The sequence below is a fragment of the Parasteatoda tepidariorum genome, chromosome 8, assembly GCF_043381705.1.
Source record: "Parasteatoda tepidariorum isolate YZ-2023 chromosome 8, CAS_Ptep_4.0, whole genome shotgun sequence".
Classification (NCBI taxonomy): Eukaryota; Metazoa; Arthropoda; class Arachnida; order Araneae; family Theridiidae; genus Parasteatoda; species Parasteatoda tepidariorum.
The window spans coordinates 34,637,853-34,662,091 of NC_092211.1; the positions used below are offsets into that span (position 1 = coordinate 34,637,853).

At 28.1% G+C, this 24,239-nt stretch overlaps 1 protein-coding gene across 1 annotated transcript in view; it reads right to left on the bottom strand.

Annotated features, from left to right (window-relative positions):
- Positions 1-24,239, bottom strand: part of LOC122271584 (cell adhesion molecule Dscam1-like) — a 384,849-nt gene that overhangs the window by 73,653 nt on the left and 286,957 nt on the right. Inside the window, exons 14-19 of the mRNA XM_071184629.1 lie at positions 19,480-19,614; positions 18,255-18,425; positions 16,371-16,441; positions 9,604-9,844; positions 6,581-6,679; positions 5,141-5,329 (exon numbers count right to left, since the gene is read on the bottom strand). Coding sequence (XP_071040730.1) covers positions 5,141-5,329; positions 6,581-6,679; positions 9,604-9,844; positions 16,371-16,441; positions 18,255-18,425; positions 19,480-19,614 — 906 coding nt within the window. The remainder of the gene's footprint in view (positions 1-5,140; positions 5,330-6,580; positions 6,680-9,603; positions 9,845-16,370; positions 16,442-18,254; positions 18,426-19,479; positions 19,615-24,239) is intronic.

Sequence of the window (24,239 nt, forward strand, 5' to 3'; positions counted from 1 at the left end):
AAAGCAAATTGTACTAGCATAGGGTATATAGCTCCAGTTGCGACGCGATCAAACTCAGTAATTGGAATAAGTTTATAAGAGTCATTTTTGTATTACTTTAACGGTCAGGAAATGGTCGTAATTTGCACTGTCACTAGTTGCGGAGCCTCCCTAAATATATGAGCGCTCTAGCAAATCGAAAGTTGACGTAATTTGGATTGTAATATTCGACACTTACAGATACGGTAGCCAGTTTAACATATACATTGATTTAATGAACAATCATATTACGATACTTTAAATAACTGACCATAATATTTATAAAAACTAAGTAGGTAGTTACTTTATAATTAATAATAAATAATAATAATAAATTTCAGTTGAAGAGGCTATTTTAAAATTCAAATGGAATTAATATGTTTTTTTTTGTTTTTTTTTAAGTTGATGCAATTTAACGGTCAAGTTTTTATAAGTTCGCAAAATTATTATAACTTTTTATTAATTGAAAATAATATTTCTTTCCCACTCGTAAATGCATCTAAGCAATTGTGAAGTTATTGAAAAATTAAAAGACATGGTGCTGCCATCTATATTTCGTTACAATGTGATCTAAATTAGTATGCATCTGTCCGAAATCTATTTAAAATGATTATTATTATTTCTTCTTATTTATTAATAAAATCCTAGTTTTTCAATGTAATAACAAAAATACATAATTAAATAAATCTAAATGATAATGCAAATATATTCACTCATGAGATCTAACGTTTTAAATTTGAATTACTGCTAGACAGGGAAACGTCTTCGAATACTGACTACCGTGTCCTAATTTTAAGCAATTAACGATTATAAATACTTGAATATCTTTTAACATAGCTTTTTTTTCCTCATTATAATTTAAAATTTTATGTGGTAAATCTATTATAACGAGCTCTTTTAAATCTTGCAGCGGAGGAGCACATAAGTCTATGTATACTACTGCTAAAACAAAAAAAGTTAGTTTTATACATATAAATAAATTTTAAAAAAATTGCTTTTAAAATCTACTGTGAACTTTTCTATCTATTATATTTCGAAATCTCATGCGATCTTTTAATTAATTAATTTTATATCAGTCAGTACACATAAAACAATTAAATCTGAATTTCGGATAATTTGCAATAGTGCAGTGCTGCCATCTGTTTTCAAGATACGACAACATTGGTGTAGCCAGGACTCAAAATCTGTAAATCGCTGCTTTAATAATTCTTATTAATGAAGATTTTCGTTTAAAGCATTGAAACATACAATAGCGAAAAATTTTAGCTAAGTTATTTCTTAACTGAAGCGGAGAAAAAAAGTTGGTTAGATCATAAATTAAACTAATTTTTTTTCTAAAAGTGCAAATTGTCAACTTTCTGTAGTCTTAAATCTAAATCCTCTCTCTCTCTCTCTCTCTCTATATATATATATATATATATAGGTGATATTCAGGTGATCGTTTACTTTCTTATGATTTAGATATGAAGAAAAAGTTCCTATTAAAAACTGAAATTATTGAAATATCATGTAATATTTTTAATAAAATGTTTTTTGATTTAGCACAACTGGTCGAAAAAAACAACAACGATGAACGAGAGGTGGTCACTGCGGTTGTTGGTGATTGAACGAGCAAGAGAGTCGGAGCCTCCTAGCTCTTAAATTAAAACTGAATCCACATGCATAATAAAAATTTGCTGAAGGAAAAAATCAGTAAAAATACAAAAACCTGGCATTGTTTCTTACATTATACTTACTTTTAAAATTTAGTTCATTTGCTTACGCTTTTGCTTCGAGAATCTGTTATTTTAAAGGGGAAAAAACAGTTATTTACGATAGAAATATTTAAAGAGATGCAAAAGTATTTTATTAATAAAAAAAAAATTCTAATTAAAGTTTCTTCCAAAATTTTTTTTTTTCTTTACAAATTTAGCTTTGCAATTCGATTTTTCTCAAAATTTATGAAACGGCGTTTTATATTAGCAAGTCTTACCGTAAATAGCATTATGGCTTTGACGACTTCGTTTCATACCAATGGTTCGTTTTCTAACCTTCTATTTTTTCTCTTCTAATTTTTTATTATTTCCCTATTTTGATACTTTAAGAGTTTTTATTGTTTATGTTTTGTCATTTTAATGTTTTTTTTATTTCATTTTTAATAGTTAGTTGTGCATAGGAACAGTGAATACCAAAAAGAATTATCAAATATCAACATAAAAACCAAAGTCATTTCAATTTGCTGCATAAGCTTTCTGACACGCCAATATATTGCAATCTTCCAGTTCCATGACGCGTCTTGCAGCTGTGTAGAATTTTTCTAATCATATGCTATCTGCAAGAACGAAGACGAAAATTAAAAATATCATTTCATGAAGATATTTATATGGCGTGAAATGCAGTCATGTCCTTTAATCGTTCGGGAAAAGGCCATCACATTCTGACGTGGCTTCGCTTGTATTTCAACCAGTATAAAATAAATAATCTTTATTGTGAGACTATAGATACGAACATTAATTGTATATGTAATGCAGCGTTTTTTTTCCAATTAAACAAGTCATCTGGTTCCTAAAAAAAAAAAAAGCGTTTTCTAGGAAATTTCAGAATAGTGGAGTATGCTAAAAAGCAAGAAATCAGGTTGCTCGCTGCCATTCACAAGATGCTATTCCCACTACATGCAGTTGCTTTCGATGTGCTTGAGAATGCTTAGAAATTACATGCAAAATAAACTGTTTGCGAGAATCTTCTTTACGTGTATTCACTAGGCGAATCTACCAGCACACGTCGATATCGATGGTAATGAGAAAGCTGATATCCTGGCCAAGGAGGCCCGAGATAACTCCCAATTTTTCAACAGCCTGACCCTAACTGATGCTGATGCGATAGCCAGTTGCTGACTACTTTCTACCACCTCTCTGAAGCACTCCATCCCTGCCCTAAACTGTGATCCAGCCATTTCCACAACCATAGCTAGATTGAGGACTAAACACTTCAAGGGAATGAAAATATCTCCAGGTGGCCATCGAAGCTACATAAGTTGTTCTCACTGCATTGACACAAAACTCTCTCCCGACCATGTCTTTGATTGCCCAGACATACTGGCGAAGCTCGTCAGGATCAACCTGGATTCCCCGCAGTAACTCCTCTATTCCATGGAGATTATTGATGTAGCCAAAGCTGTTTTAGATACTTTTGGACAAATTTAATTTTCCTTGCACTACTAGACAAGACAACAACAACTAGGCGATTCGCATAACTCATACTCACTAAGAAAGTTGGTGAATATCCCTTGAAATAGTAAAATAGTTGTACAATATTTACGCCGCACTGAGAATGCGAAGAGTTAATGGCGACATTCAGGAAAATATGCCTGAGGGTGATCCGAAGGTATGCTATCACAATGGACAACTAGTCAAATTTTCATTTTATAATGTAGCTAAGTTTCCGAGGTTATGAGTAAATATTTTCCTCATAATGCTGTTTCATCATTGATCTGAATAAAAGCCAAAACTGGTTCTGAATCAGGCGAAAATGAGCAGAGCTTGTTACGTAATAGAACTGGTTGAACCACTTTTCTTGCTTTGGAGAGTTTCCTAGTTTTTGAGGAAAACATAAACATTCAAACGCATACAGTTAAGAGGCTCCGCACCATTCACGCTGTAAATTTTGATTCTCTGCAGACGGGAAGACACCTCCGCTTTAGTAGCCCAAAGGCCTGCACGTTACATCGAGCACATTACGTTAGAGCAGTTTAACAAGGGCCGATACTGCACAACCTCGTTTCTTTCACAGTCTGATCAAAGTGGTTACCCACAAGCTCTACGACTGCTGCAAGTGATGCTTGACCTTAGTGGTCTACTACAAACTGTGTCTTACAATGCACTTTTGGACATATATCCATTAAAGAACTACTCTTTTTTATCTATGATGTCTGATTTTCAGCTCAAGAGCATTTCATTTGAAAGGACATCTGTCGAAGAGACAACTGCTTTAAATAAAGTTTGTTACTTTAACGGCAAACAATTTGTTCAAACTTTTTTTTAAATAGTTATTTCTTAAGTAGTTACTTTTTTAAATTAATTTTTATGTGAAATACTTTTTATTTCTTGTAATACATTTTGTTCTGATTGCTGTTTTTCCGATTTAATTTTATAAGGCTAGGAGCATTTGTGAGGTTTAGTAATTTCTACATCTTCTTAAACCACATAATGCTAAATAATAAAAATGTAAACTTTGAACGTAACCGCAGTTAAAAAGCTTCTGAAAAATGAAAGATAATATAGCTCAGAAACTACCAACCATTTTTTTTTATATATGTTAAAAAAAAATTAAAACATTTTTAAAAAAAATACTCAAAAAAAAAACAAACAAAAACAAACAAAAATAAAACATTGTAATGCTGTGAAGATTAAATAGGAAGATCACAGAGTAATAGATTGTTGCACTCCCTTTTAGAACATTTGCTGTACCTGAGCAAAACGTGTTTGAGTAATGCTAAAAATAGCACAATTCTGAATAAAACGTGTTTGAGCAAGGTTGAACGCAACCTAATTCCGAACAAATTTTGTTTGAGCACGGCTAAACATAACATGTTTCTTAACAAACCTCATTTGAGAAAGGCTAAGTGTAAAATAATAATAAATAAAACGTGTTTTCGCAAGGTTAAATGTAACATAATTCTGAACAAAATTTATTTGAGGATGCAGGCTAAACGTAATATAGTTCTGAACAAAACATATTACAGCAAGGCCAATCGTAACATAATTCTCAACAAAATGTGTTTGAGCAAGACTAAGTAAATATAATTCTTAACAAACCACGTTTGAGCAAGGCTAAACGTAATATAATTCTGAATTAAACGTGTTTGATTATGGTTAAACGTAACATAATTCTGAACAAAATACATTTGAGCAAGAATAAAGGTGATATAGTTTTGAACAAAATGCGTTTGGGCAAGGCTAAGCGTAATAGAATTCTGAACAAGGGCGAGGCTAATCGCCACATTATTCTCAACAAACTTCGTTTCAGAGAGGCTAAGAGTAATATAATCCTAAACAAAATAGGTTTGAGTAGGGCTGAACGTAATTTAAATGTATTTTTGGTGATTATTTGCACCAACTTGCTTTAAAAAATAAAGGCAACTTACAACCTCCCTGAGTTGTCAGACTAATCACATCGCTGGGATCACTTCGACCAATGTCATTATAAGCAACGATGTGAAATTGATAACGTGAGCCACAATTCAGAGATCTCAGGGAATAGGATGTTTGGGTGGGTTCAGGAATATCAACTTCATCCCATTCAGGTAATTCTGCTCTGTAGAACAGTTTATAACCTAGAATAATAACACTTAATTAATTAAACATTTTAATGGAGAGCTTTTGCGTAAGGTTTGTTTTAAGGTTAATCGCAACGCTTACCTGATTTGTTACTCCTTATTGATATCGAATAGTAACGTTTTGTACTAACTACAGTTAATGCAAAAATTATAGCGTGGAAACGTTAAATTTAGAATTGTTTTTTTAAAAATCGGTACTAAAGAGTGTCTAAGATGGTGATTAAGAGATACCCGAAAAATCCCTGTGTATGAAATGGTGACTGGTGCACGTTAAAGCTCTCTAAGTTTCCATAACAAATCAATGACTCTGGGGGGACTGAATTGGTGATTGGTAGTTCTCTGGCGAATGAGTTTTTCAATTGCGTGGTGATATATATAAAGGTAGCTTAAAAATAAATGTATGTATTACAATTGATTTACATGAAATTATATCTTTCAACATAAAATTTACTTAGATTAATGTGATTTAAATGTGCATTTTCGGCTTCCTTAATACATTTTATGTACTAATTATTCCTTGGTAAAAGTGATTTATATTTGGTAGCGCGAGGCATGTTAAAGCAGTTTTTAACTATTTTTGATCGATTTAACTGCAAAATGGGCATTAAGTGTCTCAATTTGAAGCTTTGAGCGTTTAAATTTAAAAATATATATATTTTCGATAATTAATAAATACATAAAAGCTTTTGAATATTTAAAGGGGAAAAAAAAACTAGGTGAACATTCATTGGTTTAGTACTGGAAGTTTTAAGGAAGTTAAAATCAGTTAATACAATCTAACATAAGAGAATAATCATCTTGTTTTGAATGTTTAATTTGAATTTTAAAGAGTGAAATTTTAGCTTCTGTAGTGCCATCTATATTCTTGAAAGTGATAAAATGTTGTTATTCTGGTATAATATGACTTTATAATAGAATTTTATGACTATTTTTTGTACTAGTTATTTTGAAAGCTACAATAAAGTTTTAACAATTAATTATTATATTTAAAATTGCATTCATATATATTGATTCATCAATATATTAATTCATTATTATTATAATTAAATCTATAGAAACGAAATAAGATCGTTTAGGGCTAAATAAACTTTTATAAAATTGAATGATATAAGTGGTTATAGCACTACCATCTAGAAAATATGATGTAAAATTAATGTTTGAAGTTAAAAATTAAAAAGTTTGTTAAATAGCAAACAGATTAATCATGCAGGTTACATTTTTATCATTTAAAATGTAAATATAGTTTACCTTTCACAAAAGTATTTTCTAAAGCAGATACTTCCCAAGAAAGAACAACAGCTGATGTAGTAGACGAAACGATTCTTAAAATTGGTGATGGTGGTGGATCTATGAGAGAAAAATACATAAGTAAATACATAAAAATAAACATAGTAAATATATAAGAAAATATATAAGTAAATAAATAAATAAATAATGTTAGGTTGCTTTTTTTAAATATTAAATTGCTTCCATGTAATTTTTAGAAGACCACATATATATTTTTACCTTATTTTGATTTTATCGAATTCTGATATGAAATCATCATTAAAATCAAATGATTATTTTGTAAGCTTAATTGAAAAATTTATTTAACCATCCTTTAAGATATGATAAAAAATGAAATTTTTAAAAAAAAATATTATTGAGTTTTACTAATAATTAATTATTAGTAAATAATTATTAACAGCAGTTTTATTTATTATAACAATTTATTATATAAAAAATAATTCTTTATTTGAATTAATTTTAAAGTAAAGTAAATTATAAACTAATATGCTAATTTTAAGATAACGAATAATTACTTTTTAAAAGGCTTAAAATTTTTATTATTTTTATGATAGCAAAAGACAGTGTTATTTAAATTTTTCAGAAAAATTATTTTTTCCCCGCTTTCTTTAAGAGTGAGACATCTGAAGTTAAAGAAATAAATCTTTTCACACATAAGATTTAGGTTAAGTTTATAATAATCTTAATAATTTGATAATTTCAAACAAAAATGCACATCTTTGATTATTACGTGCATTACGACTTTTGTATGCAAACGCTTTTCGCTCTATATGTACTCTAAACTCCTTTAGCTTAATACATCTTTAATTTTAATAATATGCCACGTGGAGTTAAATTATTTTACTTTGCAATACTTAACACAAGCAATTAAAAAAAAAATTAAAGAAATTTTGAATTTTAAATTCGAAAACGTAGTTGTGGAAGCATTCTCTCTTTATAATGATTTTACAAATATATGAAATATACGTATAAAAGAATGCTCAGTATGGAATCAATACATTGAATCAATTCATGGAATCAATTTCCTAAGATGTCTAATTTGTTTAAACTACGGCCAATTTGAATAAATACGAAAAGTTAGGCAGCAAAACATAAAAGAAATGCATGCGGCTTTATATTTATTTATTTGTTTTAATAGAACTGATAGAAAATTTGTAGATAAGTAAATATATTATAGAGTATATTTTTCTTTAAGCGTAAAAATATATTCTTGTGATATTGGCTTTATTAGCGTGGTGCTGCCATCTACAGCTAAAGCTAAAAACTAGATGTTCCGTTTTGCGTCTTGAACATTTTTCTTGTTATTGAAGTTTCATACATATTACTTTAAAAAATAAAATAAAATAAAGTAAATTTAAAAAACACAAATAAAGAAATAAATGACAAATAAATAAAAAAGGAAACAAAGGCTTATTTGAGCAAGCAATGCATGAGTTGTTTCCAAAAAGTATGACAAGTATTTTTGTCAAAATACTCTTTGCACTTGGGAGAAGATGTTTAAGTTACATCCGAGGCATTAAGTATCCAATAAAATTATCTGGTGTTACTAGAAAAATAAGTAATATACGTACATTATTATAATTTATTTATTTATTTGATTCCTGAAATATGCTTGAATTCTGAAAAATTTCATTCTCAAACAAAGATTTTATGAATTATATTAAGTACATTACCTTCCTTCCATTAATACCCTCATTAGCAACTATTAATCTCATTTAAAAATAAAAAAAAAAGTCTCTAACGTTTTGTACATTTAAGATATATTAAGACTAGTTTTGTATAAAAGAAATCACGTTACAACGTTAACGTGGTATTTATAATAATCAATTTAAAAAAATTTAAAACAAATGCTTAAAGCAAAATTATTGCCGTTAACTTTTTGAACTATTATGTGTTTATTCATAGTCAATTATATTTCAATTCAAAAAAATTAGTCAATTATAGTCAATTCAAAAAAATTTCAAATTAAATCATGTATTAAGGAATGCTTAGATTTCCTAACTAATCACAGAAAATAAGCTTCTGTTCGAAAAATGTTTGACAATTTATTCGTTAATTGAGACAAACCATTGATGTAAAGGGGAAAAAATATGCAATCTAATTGTTTTTTCAGTTGATATGTAAAAACGGTGAGATTTCTTTTGAAAAGGAAGAAATTTTGGGACATATCACAAATTCCGAACAATACTAAAATAAATAATATTGGCATAAATTTATATTCTGTATTTTTGAAACCATTCCTCTTATAAACTAAGCAACAATGTAAATGTTATCATTTTTTTAAAAACTTTAATCTAGATAAGTAAGTTTGTTATCTTTTTGAGTTCTATAATATATTAAATAACGATTATATGCTTAGAACTATAAAATAATGTGACGAGAAAAATTTAAATAGTTTCATATTTTACCCTAACCCTATATAAATACAATTCCATAAAATGAACTTATCAAGAAAGAAAGTCATGTTTTTCCTAACTCAACCATAGCCATCTGCACATATTAACATATTACTAAAATCATTTGGCCGGGATGGCCTGGATGGAAGCGCGCTGGACTCAAGTTTGTGAGAACGGGAGTTCGAATCCTGCTGGCCTAAGACTTCCCGTGTAGTAAATGGTGACTGGTGCATGTTAAATTTGTCGGGTCATAAAGTCCTCCTTGTTCCCGTAGCAAATAAAAACCTCTGGGGGTACTGATTTGGAGATTCATTGGTTTCTGCCTCAGGTCAAAATGACGATCTGTTGAGGAATGAATGGATGCATGAATGCGTTCGCCTTATAAAAGGGTGTGACGTATGGTTGTGGCCGAAGTCGAGTTTTTGGCCATAGATGGCGCCACTAGAAAACGCAAGAACAATCGCACCCACTACCTTCATAGCTGACGACAACAACTTAAATAATTTTTTTATAATTTTTTTTTAAATATGCTTACAAAAATAATGCTCACAAAGTAATAATTAAAAACAAAAATACTTTGATGAATACCGTTTTCATGTGTTTTCACGTATGTGTCTTTGGAAGGTGGTCCAGCACCTCGATTGTTAAATGCTTGAACAGTAATACTGTACTCCGTCGCACGACGTAGATTCGTTATTGTACATTCCAGAGCAGTATCGAATTCACTTTCTTCGATTGTCTTGTAGATGTAGTGATCTTGTGAATTTCGAACTTTATGACCCACGTAGTAGCCCCTTACTTTTCCATGCGTGCTGGCAGGAGATGGTGGCTAAAATAAAAGAAAACAAATATTTGTATCACCCTTGGTAGTAAATCTTAAACGATGTATTCAAGTAAAAATTTACAACCGTAAGTAATTCGTAATATTAATTTAGCATTTTGAGTTTCCATTGAAATAGCTTATCCCTAAGTTATTATCAAATATGCACCAACGTATTTTTACAGCGGCAGACACTTTTATCCTCGTTTGCAATATTTCGTAACTAACTTTAGAAGCATTATCGTAACTAAATATTTAGCTTTGAAATAGAAAATAATTTGAAGGAAAGTAGATAATCTTACCTCTGTAACGTTTGTTACTCGTTCGACTAATTCAACTTCTAAGAAATAAAGTATGATGTTTAATTTTTTTATACCAAACTTCAAAAATTTTTTCAAGATGATTCAAACCTCGTGGGGAAAGTCTTATTTCAAAAATAGCCATGAAAATAACGATGTCTTTATTTTCGAACGAATTTAACGAACGATGTTTACGATGTTTCGAACGATGTTTAACGAATCATTAGCGAACTTTCAATTATTGTAGTGGTTGGATGCAGTTTCAAAATTAAACTATATTCATTGTTTAAAAATAGACCCTGTGTGCTTTGGAATTTGAAATTAAATTAGAAGCTTTTATCACTATTTTTACATGCAAACTATCCTCTCGAAGTTGTAAATTTATTTTAATAATTTTTATTTTGTATTTTTATTTTATTATTTATTTATATGTTTATTTTTTATTAATCAATTAATTAATTAATTTATTTTTGGAAGTTATTTTTTACTTTATTTACGTCGATCTAGAGCTGCACAATTGGCCATTGGAGATGGTCTGAGAAACATCCCTGCTCATGATCCGAAGATGCTTTTAAAATTTTTGATCCTCTGCAAAGGGGATGGCTCCTCAACTTTGGCATCCCGACAACCTGCGCGAAATCGAGCACTCTACCGTAGAAGAGTTTAACGAGGACTGATACAGCGCACCCTCGGTCCCTACGCAGGCTGATGAAAGTGGCCACCCACCCACTTACTGACCGCAGCCAGTGATTTTGAATTTGGTGTTCCACTGGGAGCAGTGTCGATCGTGTTGAACCGTGTTGCAAGAAAATACATTATTTAGGGTCCATTATATTCTACTTAAAAAATATAATCAAGAAAAAGAAAAAAAAAGGAAATCATAAGCTCTTTTTGTAACGGTTTAGAAATGTTTTCAGAGACGGTTTGTTTCAGAAATAGTTTAAATCAATTTAGAAATTTTACATTTTGATATGTTTCATACAAAATGTAATTATTATTTTCGGCTGACGTATTTCTTTATATAATCCATATTTAATTTAGAAAAAAAAAAAAAACTTCAGAACACTCTTCAAAGCGTTCTTGAAACAATATATTTTTCTTATACAAGAATTCAGTTTTCATCATTCAATCTTGTTTTGATTTTTAATTATATAGATATCATAAAACCAAAGCCAAATATGGCTCTTGCACTGAAGTTATGCAAAAATTATTTAACCTCAATTTCAGAAAATCGGGTGAAATTAAAACGTTGAACAAACCAAAATCAATGTTGCATTCTTGAAGTTGTAGAAAAAGCTACTTAAAATATTTTTTTTTTCATTTCAGTAATTCAATAGAATCTTTATATAATTATTTTTACAACCTTATATGTTATCCTCGCTTAAATAAGTAGAGTGTGGATTAACATGCATGTAGAATTAAAGTTAATCAGCAGTTTCATATTAGTGAAATTACGCTTACTTTATATAATTATTTGCATATTAGTGATATACTGGAGAATATAATGTTAAATTAAAAAATGTAGTAATATAATATAACAATTAGAATTTTAGAATCCAGTTAATTGTTTTACATCTTTCAGATACGAAATTTTATAGCATTTATTATGCATTTTTTTGCATATGAGCAAAGTTAAACATGATTCACACGTCATTTTACCGTTACTAAACATACGCATGTTTAATACAATTAAAAAAAAAAGGAAAAGAAAAAGAAAAATCTGCACCATCCTATACCGAGGAATTTCTTTGAAGTTTCATAACAGATATTGGTTGTGGTTTGGCAAGTTTTGATAAGTACTCTTTTATTCTTTCATTATAAAAAAAAACATTTATGATAGTAGCAAATACAAAACTTATAATGAAACAACGTTTGAAAAATAAACAAAATATTTATGATATTAAAACTAAATAAAAAAAAATAAACGAATAAATGAACTAAACATAGCACAAAAATGATCATCGTTCTTAGAAATTAGAGAATTATCTAATACCAATTACATTTAGACATAATTTCGACCTAATAATTAGATGATAATTAAATAATACTTAGACATAATTTATTAGACATATTATATTAGAAATTTAAGAAACATTGTAGCATAGTAATTAAATATATTTCAATAAAACAATTATAATAATATAACTGATCACAAATAATCTAATAAACAGTATTAGGCATTCTAAAGAGCCTGGTAGAAAAATTTACTGAGTCATACACATTCTTCATAAATTCAAATTTGCCTGCTACACTTACGTATTCGTTCAATGATTATAATTTTTAAAATTAGACTTTATCTAATACAAATAAACAAAAATAACGTACTTAAGATTAAAAAAAGTAGTCACAAAATTTTACGTATTTAAGAATTTATAGAATTTTATCTCGAATTTTGTTCAATAAGACTTTAAAAAATGGAATAAATCCCAATAAAACCTGTAAACAAGTAAAAAGAAAGTCTGAAATTATTATTTTTGCAGTTTATATTTTTTTCTCAGTCATGCTGGAAGATTTTGACTGCTGGTTTGCAGCGAAGAAGTTCTATCATGAATGCCAGAACTCGGTACCGGTTCCAGTACTCGTTAAGGTACTGAAATAATCGTTTGTCTATGTTAATTATAAATATGCTCTTATATTTTGTTGTATTTAATATCGATACAATATAGTTTCGGTGTCGATTCCGGTACTTGTTAAGGTACTGAAATAATCGCTGTCTATGTTAATTATAAATGCGCTCTTATATTCTGTTGTATTTAATATCGATACAATATAGTTTCAGTACAGATTCCAGTACTCGTTAAGGTACCGAATTAATAGCTTGTCTATACATATGCTCCTATATTCTGTTGCATTTAATATCGATACAATATAGTTTCGGTATCGATTCCGGTACTTGTTAAGGTACCGAAATAATCACTTGTCTATGCTAATTATAAATATGCTTTTATATTCTAACATAATTATATAATTGTATTTAACATCGATGTGCATTTATCGTTTAAATGATAGTGGAGAATGTTAACAAACAAATGTTAACTTTTTTTTTCTTACGCAGAAAGTAGTAGATGAAAGATAAGTTAGAAACTTTGAGAGAAACCCGTTGTATGTTTGTGCTTCAACAATCTGTTTTATTTTCCTTTTTGCGAAGCATTTCACTTTTTCATTTCAGGAGTAAAATTAAGGTAAAAATAATTGTTCTAAGTAAGAGCGTGGTGCTGTGCCTTGAACCATTGGATGTTTACTCCTTACATAACAATCCTTTTAAGTTCTTTTCTTTTTAACTTGTTAGTAAATTGAATTCAAAAAAAATAATGCAGATAAAATTTATATTTCAGATACCCTACATAAATTAATGAAAATCAAGTTAATCATTAATGCAATAGTAAAAAAATATTTTGTTTGAGTGATTCAAAGCTGTATTGATTTGCTAAGGGCACAAAAAGTTTTGCACGTAGAGAAAGGAATAGCCTACAGGAAAATGTATTTCTGCGAACTAGATTTGTTGCACACACTTTGATTGTAATGTAAACTCTGGTTTAAAGTACAAAGCATATGGGTTATTTTGATTTTGTTAGGCCTAACAAAAATAAAATTATTTAAAAAAAATGTTATCTTAAAGATAAGAATATCGTAGTACTCATCTCTGCTAGTGGTCTGTAGGCATTTATGTAAATTAATTTGATAGAATTTTTTTTAAACTAAAAATCTGAAATTTTTTTTTTAGTGCATGCTTGAAAAATCTGAAATGATTACCAACACAGAATATAGTACTTTTTGATATACTTGTATCAGCTATAAATATTGAATGCAAAATTCCTCCACTGGGTAGCGCTATTATTTACATTGGTCTAAGGTACATGCGATTCAACATACGACATTCTCCCCATTTTGTGTCACAATCACAATCACATTGTGTCACATTCATAGTGATTATGAATAATTTTCCTAATTAGCAATTATTTAATATTAATAATCAATAATTATATTTATATGATTTTTAATATCAATAATTATTCATTTGAATTATTTGAATGGTTTTAAATAGTGTATTTATACTCAACGGAAGCGCTTTCTTAACTCTGAAACTATTTTAGTATTATTTTAATTAAAATGTATTATTTTAATCTGTTAATAATGCTAATAATCTCGAATTTCTAGATTTTAATTGTTTAGTGGAATTAATAATATATATAGATATACTTCTTGCATATTTATAGTTTAATAATCTCAAGCAGTAAATTTTACTTTAAAACATAATAGAATAATTTCAGCACATAATGAGTTACAGTAAACATATTTCCATTTGTTCCCCGAGAGGTGAAATTAATCAGTTACATTATTTAGTCGTTAAGTTATTTAGCCATTATACAATACGACATGTCAAGTAATATCTAGTTCAATTTCTACGTATTAAAAGGAAACTTCGGTTTTTAATTTTTGCAGTTGTAGCTGGATATGAAATAATTACAAAATACTAATAATAAAATCTAAGAAGTACATAAGTGCTATATTTCATTGTAATTTTATATTTACTAATGTTAAAAAAAGGGAGAGAAATTTTTTAAATTTGAGGTAAACACTTCAAGAAGTTTTGAAAACGTTTTAATGTCGATTTTTTATTTTGCTAATAAAAATCATATGAGGGTAAATATCCATGCTCCAATATCCATGCATCTATACACTTTGAAACTTAGTTGAATATTTATCAGTGCTAAAATTAAAAGTAAAAAAGAAAAACTGCAGGAGTTTTACTAAATAATACAGAAAGTTCTAAAAATATTAAAGACAAATTTATGTTTTATAATTTCTTCTTATCTAAATTCAAATAAATATCTTTTATTTGCTAATGAAATTATTAATTAAAAATAATCTATGAAATTTATAAAAATTAATATCAAATTTTATAAACACATTTAAATAAAGATTTTCGTTTTCAATAATAGCATTCGTTTCGTAAAACTACAAAGCTTCAGAGCATAGAAGTTCAGAAGTTTGATTTTTGATAGTAATATTCAAAAATTTGTACAGAATTTTAGCACATATATCTTGCGAAGTTAAAGTTAAATGAATATGCTTAATAAGGATTTCTAATCATAATTAAATCAAATTTTTCATACTGAAACTAATTTTAATTAACCGAAATGTCGAAACTTTAAGTATCTCTAAAAAGCTTAGTAATTCGATAAAAGCAATTCAACTGTAAAACTTTCTAGTTGTGAAATGCAGTAAAAATGCATAAAAGCATTTCACAAAAAAATAAAATAAAATATGTAACAAAATATATTCAAAAGTTGTTTTTCTTGCTCTGATAGAAAACATTTGTCATCTCTAAGGAACGAAAAAAATACGTTTATGCTATCTCGATAGTATTGCATATTTTATTGAATTTACAATCTTAGAGTCCCGATGCATAATTTAAATTTCAGCAACATTTTGAATATTAGTAGTTTGAAAATAAGAAAAAAATATATATTTTCTACGTTTCATATTTTTGCATTTTTCATGTCTAAAGAGACATTTATAATTGTAAATAATTGTTTGCAGAACAAAATAAGATATTAAACGTTTAAATCGTTTAATCCTTAGATGTAATAATTATATTTATTTTGTAACTCTCCTTTTATAATCTGTAACAATAAAATTTTTTCTCATATGAAAGGTTCCGTATTTGGGTGTTTGCTAATAAACATTTATTAAGTTTAATACTTTTCTGGGTATTAGTTATTTATTTTTCAACTATTCCTAAAATACCTCATTATTTTAAGGATAAAATTTCATGACAAGTTTGTAAAACTTATTTGCAATTTAAATTAGATCTTCTTTTAATGATTGTTTCAAATTTTATTTAATCAATATTGTGCAAATAGAAGCACAAGGATAGTTCATGTTACATTAAATAATCACTAAATAAATAACTTCTTATGAAGCTCGAAAAATTTATTCTGTAATTATCTCTTATTTGCATAATGTATACGAGAGCTTCAAGCACGTAATTTGTAGCTACGTCAAGTATCGCTTTGTAAGGTGAGATCATTAAAGATGAAATATTTCTGTGCTTTAAAATGTATGCATAATTCAACATTGTTCTTATATGAATATTATACTTTCAAATTTTAATTATTTGTTTAACAAACATTAGATTTAGTTTCAATTCTAGCAGGAACTAATTATTAAGAGAGTGTTTGAATAACTATTGTTAATTATTAGACAAATCAGTGATCTAGTTACCTACCTACCTTCCACATAACACGAATGGAATGTGTGCTCAAAGCTATGGCTTCTACGTGCAAAGGAGGTTCACTAGGCACTTTAAAAGAGAACATTAATTAATGTTTGCAATAAAGTATTATATACAAATTCAATGCGTAATCATGAATTTCAGTATGGTATTCAAATTTATATCATATTTGACCTTTTTAATGAATAAAAATGATAATTTATTAATCAAATTTAATTAAAAAAATGCATAAATTAATAAAATATATGCCATTTCATGAGTATTGCATTTTAGGAAACTTAGAGACAAAACTCCTTGTGCTGTTAAAAATGATATTTATTCAGTATTCAAATTTATATCATATTTGGCCTTTTTAATGAACAAAAATGATAATTTATTAAACAAATTTAATTAAAAAGTGCATAAATTAATTAAATATATGCCATTTAATGAGCATTGCATTTTAGGAAACTTTGAGATAAAACTCCTTTTGCTGTTAAAAATGATATTTATTCAGTGGTTAAGAGAACACTAAATTCTGAATATTAATAGGTACACTTAAATCTCTGCATTATAATTAAATTTGTATTGATTCAGAATGCTAAATCAATATTTTAATTTATAATATTCAATGTTATAATATTCAACATTATATATTCGAAGCATGGCATCTTTGTTTGATACATTTGGTATAAAACTGGCTGTGGTGTTAAAGGAGAGATTTTATAAGAGATGAACATTGCTGCCAAAACATAGCAAAACATGAAAGCAAATTTGATTTAAAATAAATAATGTTTTATGACTTAACCAATTAGTAATATTTTATGGTAAATACGACTAAAAAATACAGATGAAAAGACTTCAATACAACAGTATATGTTGTATGTCTTGAAAATCTGAAGGGGCCAGTATGACCCTTCTCAGATTGTTTATGTGTAAATAAATTAGGTATGCAAAATCTTAAACTGTGATAATAATTAATTTTATAAAGTATATATTGGAGACTCGATTATCAAATCCCTATGATATTGATTTGATTTCGATAAAAAAAAATTTTATTTAACGAATCATTGACTTTTGAACTATATTTACTCTTGAACCATATTAGTTTTTTAGAAAATTGAGTATCTTTTCGCTTATTAATAATATTTGTAATTAAGTTGAGATATCCTTGATTTTAATTTTAAATTAAGGTACCTTATACACTGTGAAAAATTACGGATCAAATTACTGTATAAAGTACCAGCATTTCGGGATGAATCAACCGTAAAATCTGTTTTTACTGTTAAATATTAAACAGTACTTTTTACAGTAATATTTATTTAATTAGAATAATTCAGTGATTTTATGGTATTTATTACTGTAAAAATAAGAGTAAATTAATTTTTTTTTCATAACATGTTCCGGTTAAAATGAAATTTATGGTAGAAAGGACCGGTACCTTTCGTGTTGGAACTTTATACCGTAATTTGCTATGGAATTTTTTACAGTGTACCTACCAAAGATCCCCTTACACTCAAACCTACCTCGGTTAAACCTACCAAAATAACCAAGGGGCGATCCTAGCCACTCTCGTCAATCCAGGTGTTGTGATTATAGGTTCTATTAGGCTAACATGTAAATGATTAAATAAGCACTTAAATTGGTCAAATTCTGAAAATTCAGTTTTTTTTAATTAAAAGAAACAAAAACATATGGGGCCTTAAAATCCCAATCCATATTTCTAGCGTTCATGCTATATAATTCGCTTCAAAACATAATAAAAAATAAATAAAGTAAATCGGATCTTTAATTTTTTTTTCAAATTGGGGTACAGCAATCAAACATAATGGTCCAAATGGTTTTTCAAAGTTAAAAAGAGCATCAAGAGCAAATTTGGTAGAATTAATTTTACAAAAATTACCTTCTTCATCCGTTGAAATAGTAATAACTTCGCTAAAAGGACTACGCCCCAAAGCATTCTCTGCTTGGATTTTAAACTGATATGTTGTTGTGGGATAAAGACCGGATATAGAAATAGATGTATTGGAACCAGGAATTTCAGCTTTCTTTGAATCTGAAACCCAACTACCACCTGAAATGTTATTACAATTATTATTTTTGATTACAAAAGAAGTATCAACTGATATACAAAACTAGTATTGTGCTTGCAAAAATTTTTTAAATAGTGTTTTTAGAAAAAAAAATATATTTTGTGAATGAGAAATACATTTTCTCCGTATAAAATTTATTTTGTATGATAAACTGTGAACAAAAGAAAACATAGTCAGGGGTCTGGTTAGAAGAAATTTGGGTCCGTTAGCGGACCCTTCACAAAATATCTTTTCATAAAAACGGACACTTCACGAAATATTTTAACCTAAAAACGGACTCTCCACAAAATGATTTTTCTTTTAATCGGACCCTTCACAAATTTGTTTATCTTCATTATTATTGTGTTAATCGAATAAACCCTTCCCAGGGCAGAAAACAAGAAAAATGGATGCAAACGAATTAAGTTTTGTCTTCGGCAGACGATTCTTCCATTATTCGTCCGAAATGAATATTCTGCGTTCAGCAGTATAGGCTGAATACCAACTATGTGTATGTTACATCTCTAATTTAGAAGCAGCAATTGCTGTTTATTTTTGAAAATTTAAATTTTTTATTATAATGTTATTGTTACAGTGCCGAGCATAATCTAGTATCTATTTTCAATTTAAAAACTCTTTGAATAAGTTTTTCGCAATAACCGGACCCTATTTGCACAAATTCATAAAAGCGGACCCTGGTTGAAAGAATGTGAGTAATTTTTTCACAATTTCACGAAAAACGGACCTCTCACAAAATGTCTGGACAGACCCCTGATAGTTTTCTAAGATGAATATTTAACATCTTTTAAAACTTCTGATATTATACATTTCCTAATTTGCTTCATTTGTTTAAGTTATATGTAGTAACACACGTAAGATCACAAAATCAAGACATTAATACCAAATCAAGACATAATCAAGACATAATATACCAAAAAACGAAACTCAAATTACACAGAAAAATACGATTCTTTTCACTAAAAATAAAGTTTGACTTTTTCAGATTAGGATTTTAAAACTTTAGTTTTTTTTTGAACTTTCTAAAATATAACATACCTCCATTTGCTGCCATCCAATATAGCATGTATTTCGTAACAGGACTGTTTCCCGTATATGGTACACTCCAACTTAAAGTAACACCTCTACTGCTGACATCAGTGGCCATAATATCAGATGGTGGGTCAGGAACTTCTGTAATTTAGATAACTAACTCATTATTTTCCTAACTTATTTAAGCAGGATTTAATAATACATTTTGCATTTAATTTTGATTGATCACATTTTTTCATAGTTTTTTAAATTACAAGAAAAAAAAATGAATTCTATAACCATTTATCTGAATTAATTTTAAAATTAAAAAGAATGGTTATGTTAGTTAAAACATTATGCTTTGAAAAAAAAGAAAATAGTAGATGATTAATGCCTTTAAACTAATTGATCATGCTATTAAATGTTGCAGTAATTTATAAACTAATAAAAATTCATAAATTTGATTACTGAACTCTAAGATAAATATTATTATTAAACACTGAATTGAAGTTAAATTTGAAACAAAAATCAACTTATAAAGATAAAAATAGTCATTTTCTCATTTAATCAATTCTTTCTTGGTTTGCTGTATCTCTTATGAAATGTCGAGTTTCACGAAAGTAGTTTGTTTAAGAAACAAGAATTACATATTATACTTTCAGAATATTTTTCATCATGTAATATTTTAAGTATATTTTCTAAGAGATACATAAAGAAAATAAGTAAAAAAACCAAATATTTACCAATATTTTGAACAGAATTCTGAAGAAAATAATGATAACAAAGCCATATTATTCAGACTCCGATTAAAAGTAAAATATACATTTTTAATTTCGATTTTCCTAATTATTGTTAATAATATTAATAACTTAAAAATTTGATATTGGGATCACGTTGATGCTATTTCATTAAAATAAATGAATTAATTTTCATTTAAAAAAAATACGTTTCTTAAAAGACAGTACTTTAAAAAATTCCAAACACAATTGCTGTGTTTGGAATTTCACAGGTAATGCACACAACGGAGTGCATTACCTGTGAAATTCATTTTATCGTAAAATCCATTGGTACCTTTAAAATTATACCGCAATTTTTACAGTGATACTTATTTAATTAGAGTGATTCAGGGATTTTACGGTTATTATTACACTAAAAAATACGGTATATCAGATTTTTTACTTCGTATTATTTTCCAGTAAAAATGGATTTTACGGAGAAAGTGTCTGCATCCTCAGTGCTGCTACATTTTACCGTAATTTGAGTCTGAGTTTTTCATTAAACACGGAGATAAATAATTGAATAAAGTATTTAAGTGAATAAAGTATTTAATGAATAAAGTAGGTCAATGAATAAAGTATTTAAAATACACTTATCCTAAAATGGACCCCAAAATTGAGCCTTAAGCCGATACATTTTACCGTAATTTGAGTCTGAGTTTTTTAGTGTTAAATAGTTAAAAATATTTCGAAATATTTTTTATGAAACTTTTAATGGGCAACCAATATGTGATTTGAACTTTGAAAAATGGTTCCATTTTATGAAAATAATATTTGCTAAAGGTTTCATTATACACGGAGATAAAGAATTAAAAGGTCAATGAATAAAGTATTTAAAATACACTTCTCCTAAAATGCACGCCAAAATTGCTTTGAAGCAGGCAATTCCAATTAGGGGACAAAAAGTAATTAATTGCTACATAAACGAAGTAAAAACCGGAAGCTTAAATTATAAAGTACTCTTTATTTCAATCTCAAATGTAAATTAGGAAGATTGCAACCGATATACACATCTACATCAACCAATCTAAAATTTATTTGCGAATATTGGAATAGCTTTATTCTACGAAGCATAAACTTGATGCGTCGAGAAAGATTATCCGTTAGTGACAAATAACATCATATGAAGCGGCTTAGCATTAAAATTAATATCGAGAAAAGGGAGCCACTTAATTTAGTGTCTCCATTTCCCATGCTAATTAATATGTATCGGTATTCAGCAATCTACAGCTATGACAACAAAGCATCATGAAAGATTGCTTTCCCTAAAGATTCAAGCTGCACCCCGAATAATGAATGTGATTAACAATATTCTCATCATTTTAATGGCTTTGTAACATTCACTATAAAGCTCAATCTTCTACAGCTAAAGTTAAATTTGAATTCGGTCGAAAAGTTAACAAAGTTGAAATTAAAAAATACTGTTTATGTTGACTATTGTAAGTGTTTTTGTATTTATTTATTCTGAACTGGAATTTAATAATAAGAAATAATTGTATCGAATAGTATTATTACATCATAAAGTTTTAGCCAAATATTATTGTAATAGTAACATTTTATTGTAACAGTTACATTTTTAAATAAAACTGGGTATTTTCATTGTTTGTTTTCTTTATAAATTTTTCCTAAGTAAGTGCAAGAAAATTATTAAAACAGTAAATAACAAAGGGGCTCTTAAAAACTTACGCATGAAAGATTAAAAAAAACCTGAATAAAGGAACCTGCATAAAGGAAGATAATTTCACTTACAATAACGAAAACATTCTGTTTTCTTTTTATCTCAATTATGAAAAAATGAATTATTAATATCATACCCGTACAAGCTGTTTACGATTATATTTGTTACCTAAATGGTTTTTTAAAAATTTTTTTTAACGAATAGTCATGGTTCCTTATGAAAAAAAAACGAGTAGTTTAATTGATAATTTTTATTTTCGCCTTGTGTAAAATCTAGTTATAAAAATTCTGAGAGGCGTTGTGACTAATTTCACACTTAATCTATTGAAAACTATCCATGTTCAACTGATTCAACTGTCTATGTTATAAAATCTCAATTCTCAAGAATCAGCATTTTTGAGGTGAAAATATTATTCAAAATTTTCAATTAATCATCGCAGTACGTAGCAACTTTTTTTAATATTACTTTTTTAAATACGAGGCTAAGCCAAAAAAGTTTATTTTGTTGAAGAAAACTAAACTAGAAATTAAACAATAAAATATTTAATTATTTTTCAACGTAAAAGTTAAACTCTTCAAAAACGTTCCCTTGTGGATGAGGGGGATGAACGAGATCATGGTTCCATAATTTCTTGTCCAGCAATGATCACATTTTCGTGAATCGGAGATTGAACCTCTGCTCTTCACAATGATAGTTTAATGCATTAACCACTAAATCTTCTCGGCTCACTGCAGAGCGTAATTACCGATATTATTGCAATGTTTGTTGGTTAGGCATGAATTTCTCTTCGTTTTCTGCTAAGTATTGCCGCTTTATTTCCGAGAACTATTTTTGAGTAGACTTTTTTTAATTTGGCATCTGATTTTCATCGTCGGAAAATTTGAAAGTCCATCTTTCATGGGAATCGGAATAAACTTTTCAGAAGAATTAAACATCACTTTACTAACCAAGTTTTTAAATACTAAAATACTAAAATTTATTAAAATACGGGAGTAAGCCTAAAAAAGTTTTGCATTGTTGGTGAAAACAGAACAGCAGCAAAACTTTATAATAGTTTTGTTTAGATTTGTTGACGTTGCAGGATATTTGACAGGTTAACACTGAAAAATAATATTAAATCTAAAAATAAAAAATAATAAATAAACAAAATTACTTTTAGAAACAATTTACTTCTTCGTTGATAGTGCTACAAAAGCGCGCATGAATTTAAATGACATTAGTAAGTGAAACCCATAGTTGTTTGATATTTATTTGAACTGTAAGTTTCTGGGACAAATTAAGATGATTTTAGGTAGGAAATTTTATTTTAACCCTTTTTTTATTAAAATTAAAGTTTCATTGCCTGCTTCAGCTCAATGAGCACTAGCTTGTCAGGGAAGTAAAGGTGGTCTATGCGCAATGTTGACCATATCGCCACAATCATGCCGTTGGTCGCGAAATTATGGAGCCTTAAACTCTATGACCCTCCGGCCAACAACGGGATTTTTGGGACTACTTTACTTTGCTTTATGTTTCATTGTTCTCCATTAAACCCTGCATATTTTGCAGAAACACATAACCTAACACGCAACTGAGAACGGAAGTCATGTACTGCATTTTAATATTGCGAAAATATAACTTTTAAGATTTTCTCTTATGTCCTTGAAAAAATTCGCACTTTTTATTAGTTTTCATACAAATGTACTGGTGAATGTGTGAAAATTTTAGCAATTCTATATTAAATTTTTTACAATTTTAAGGAAAGTTCCGTATTAAATATTAATAATTTCAATGCTACTTTATGCTAATATACACAAAAATAAATTTAAAATGTGTTTTATACGGATTTAATATCCTTAAAAGCCTTGCGAAGTTTTAAATTGCATAAAATGATAGTTTAATATTTGACGCAACTGCAAGATTGAAAATGTACATATTGATGAATTAAAGTTAAGCTTTTTAATGCATCATAAACATAAGAGAAAATACATATTTTTGCTCGAGTTAAAGTTGAAACACCAACTTCAAGTAATTGCTAAAAGTATATATAAAAAATTTAAAGATTAAAACATGCAAGATTTTGCTTATTATTTTGCAAAAAGTTTTTAATTAACATGGTGTGTAAGAAACCAGTTTTCAAAAATTCAAGAGATGAAGTGACATAATGATTTGTAAGAAGCTTTCATATAAACTAAAACTAATAATTCCAGAGCAAAACTTTATCACGAGAATGTTTAAATTAAACATAACTGAAGACAGAGAGGAAAATAATTAAATGTCAAACAGTGTAAAAATGAACGACGTGGAAAAATATTCTCATGAATAATAAAATATAAAATGAGATGGGTTTTCTA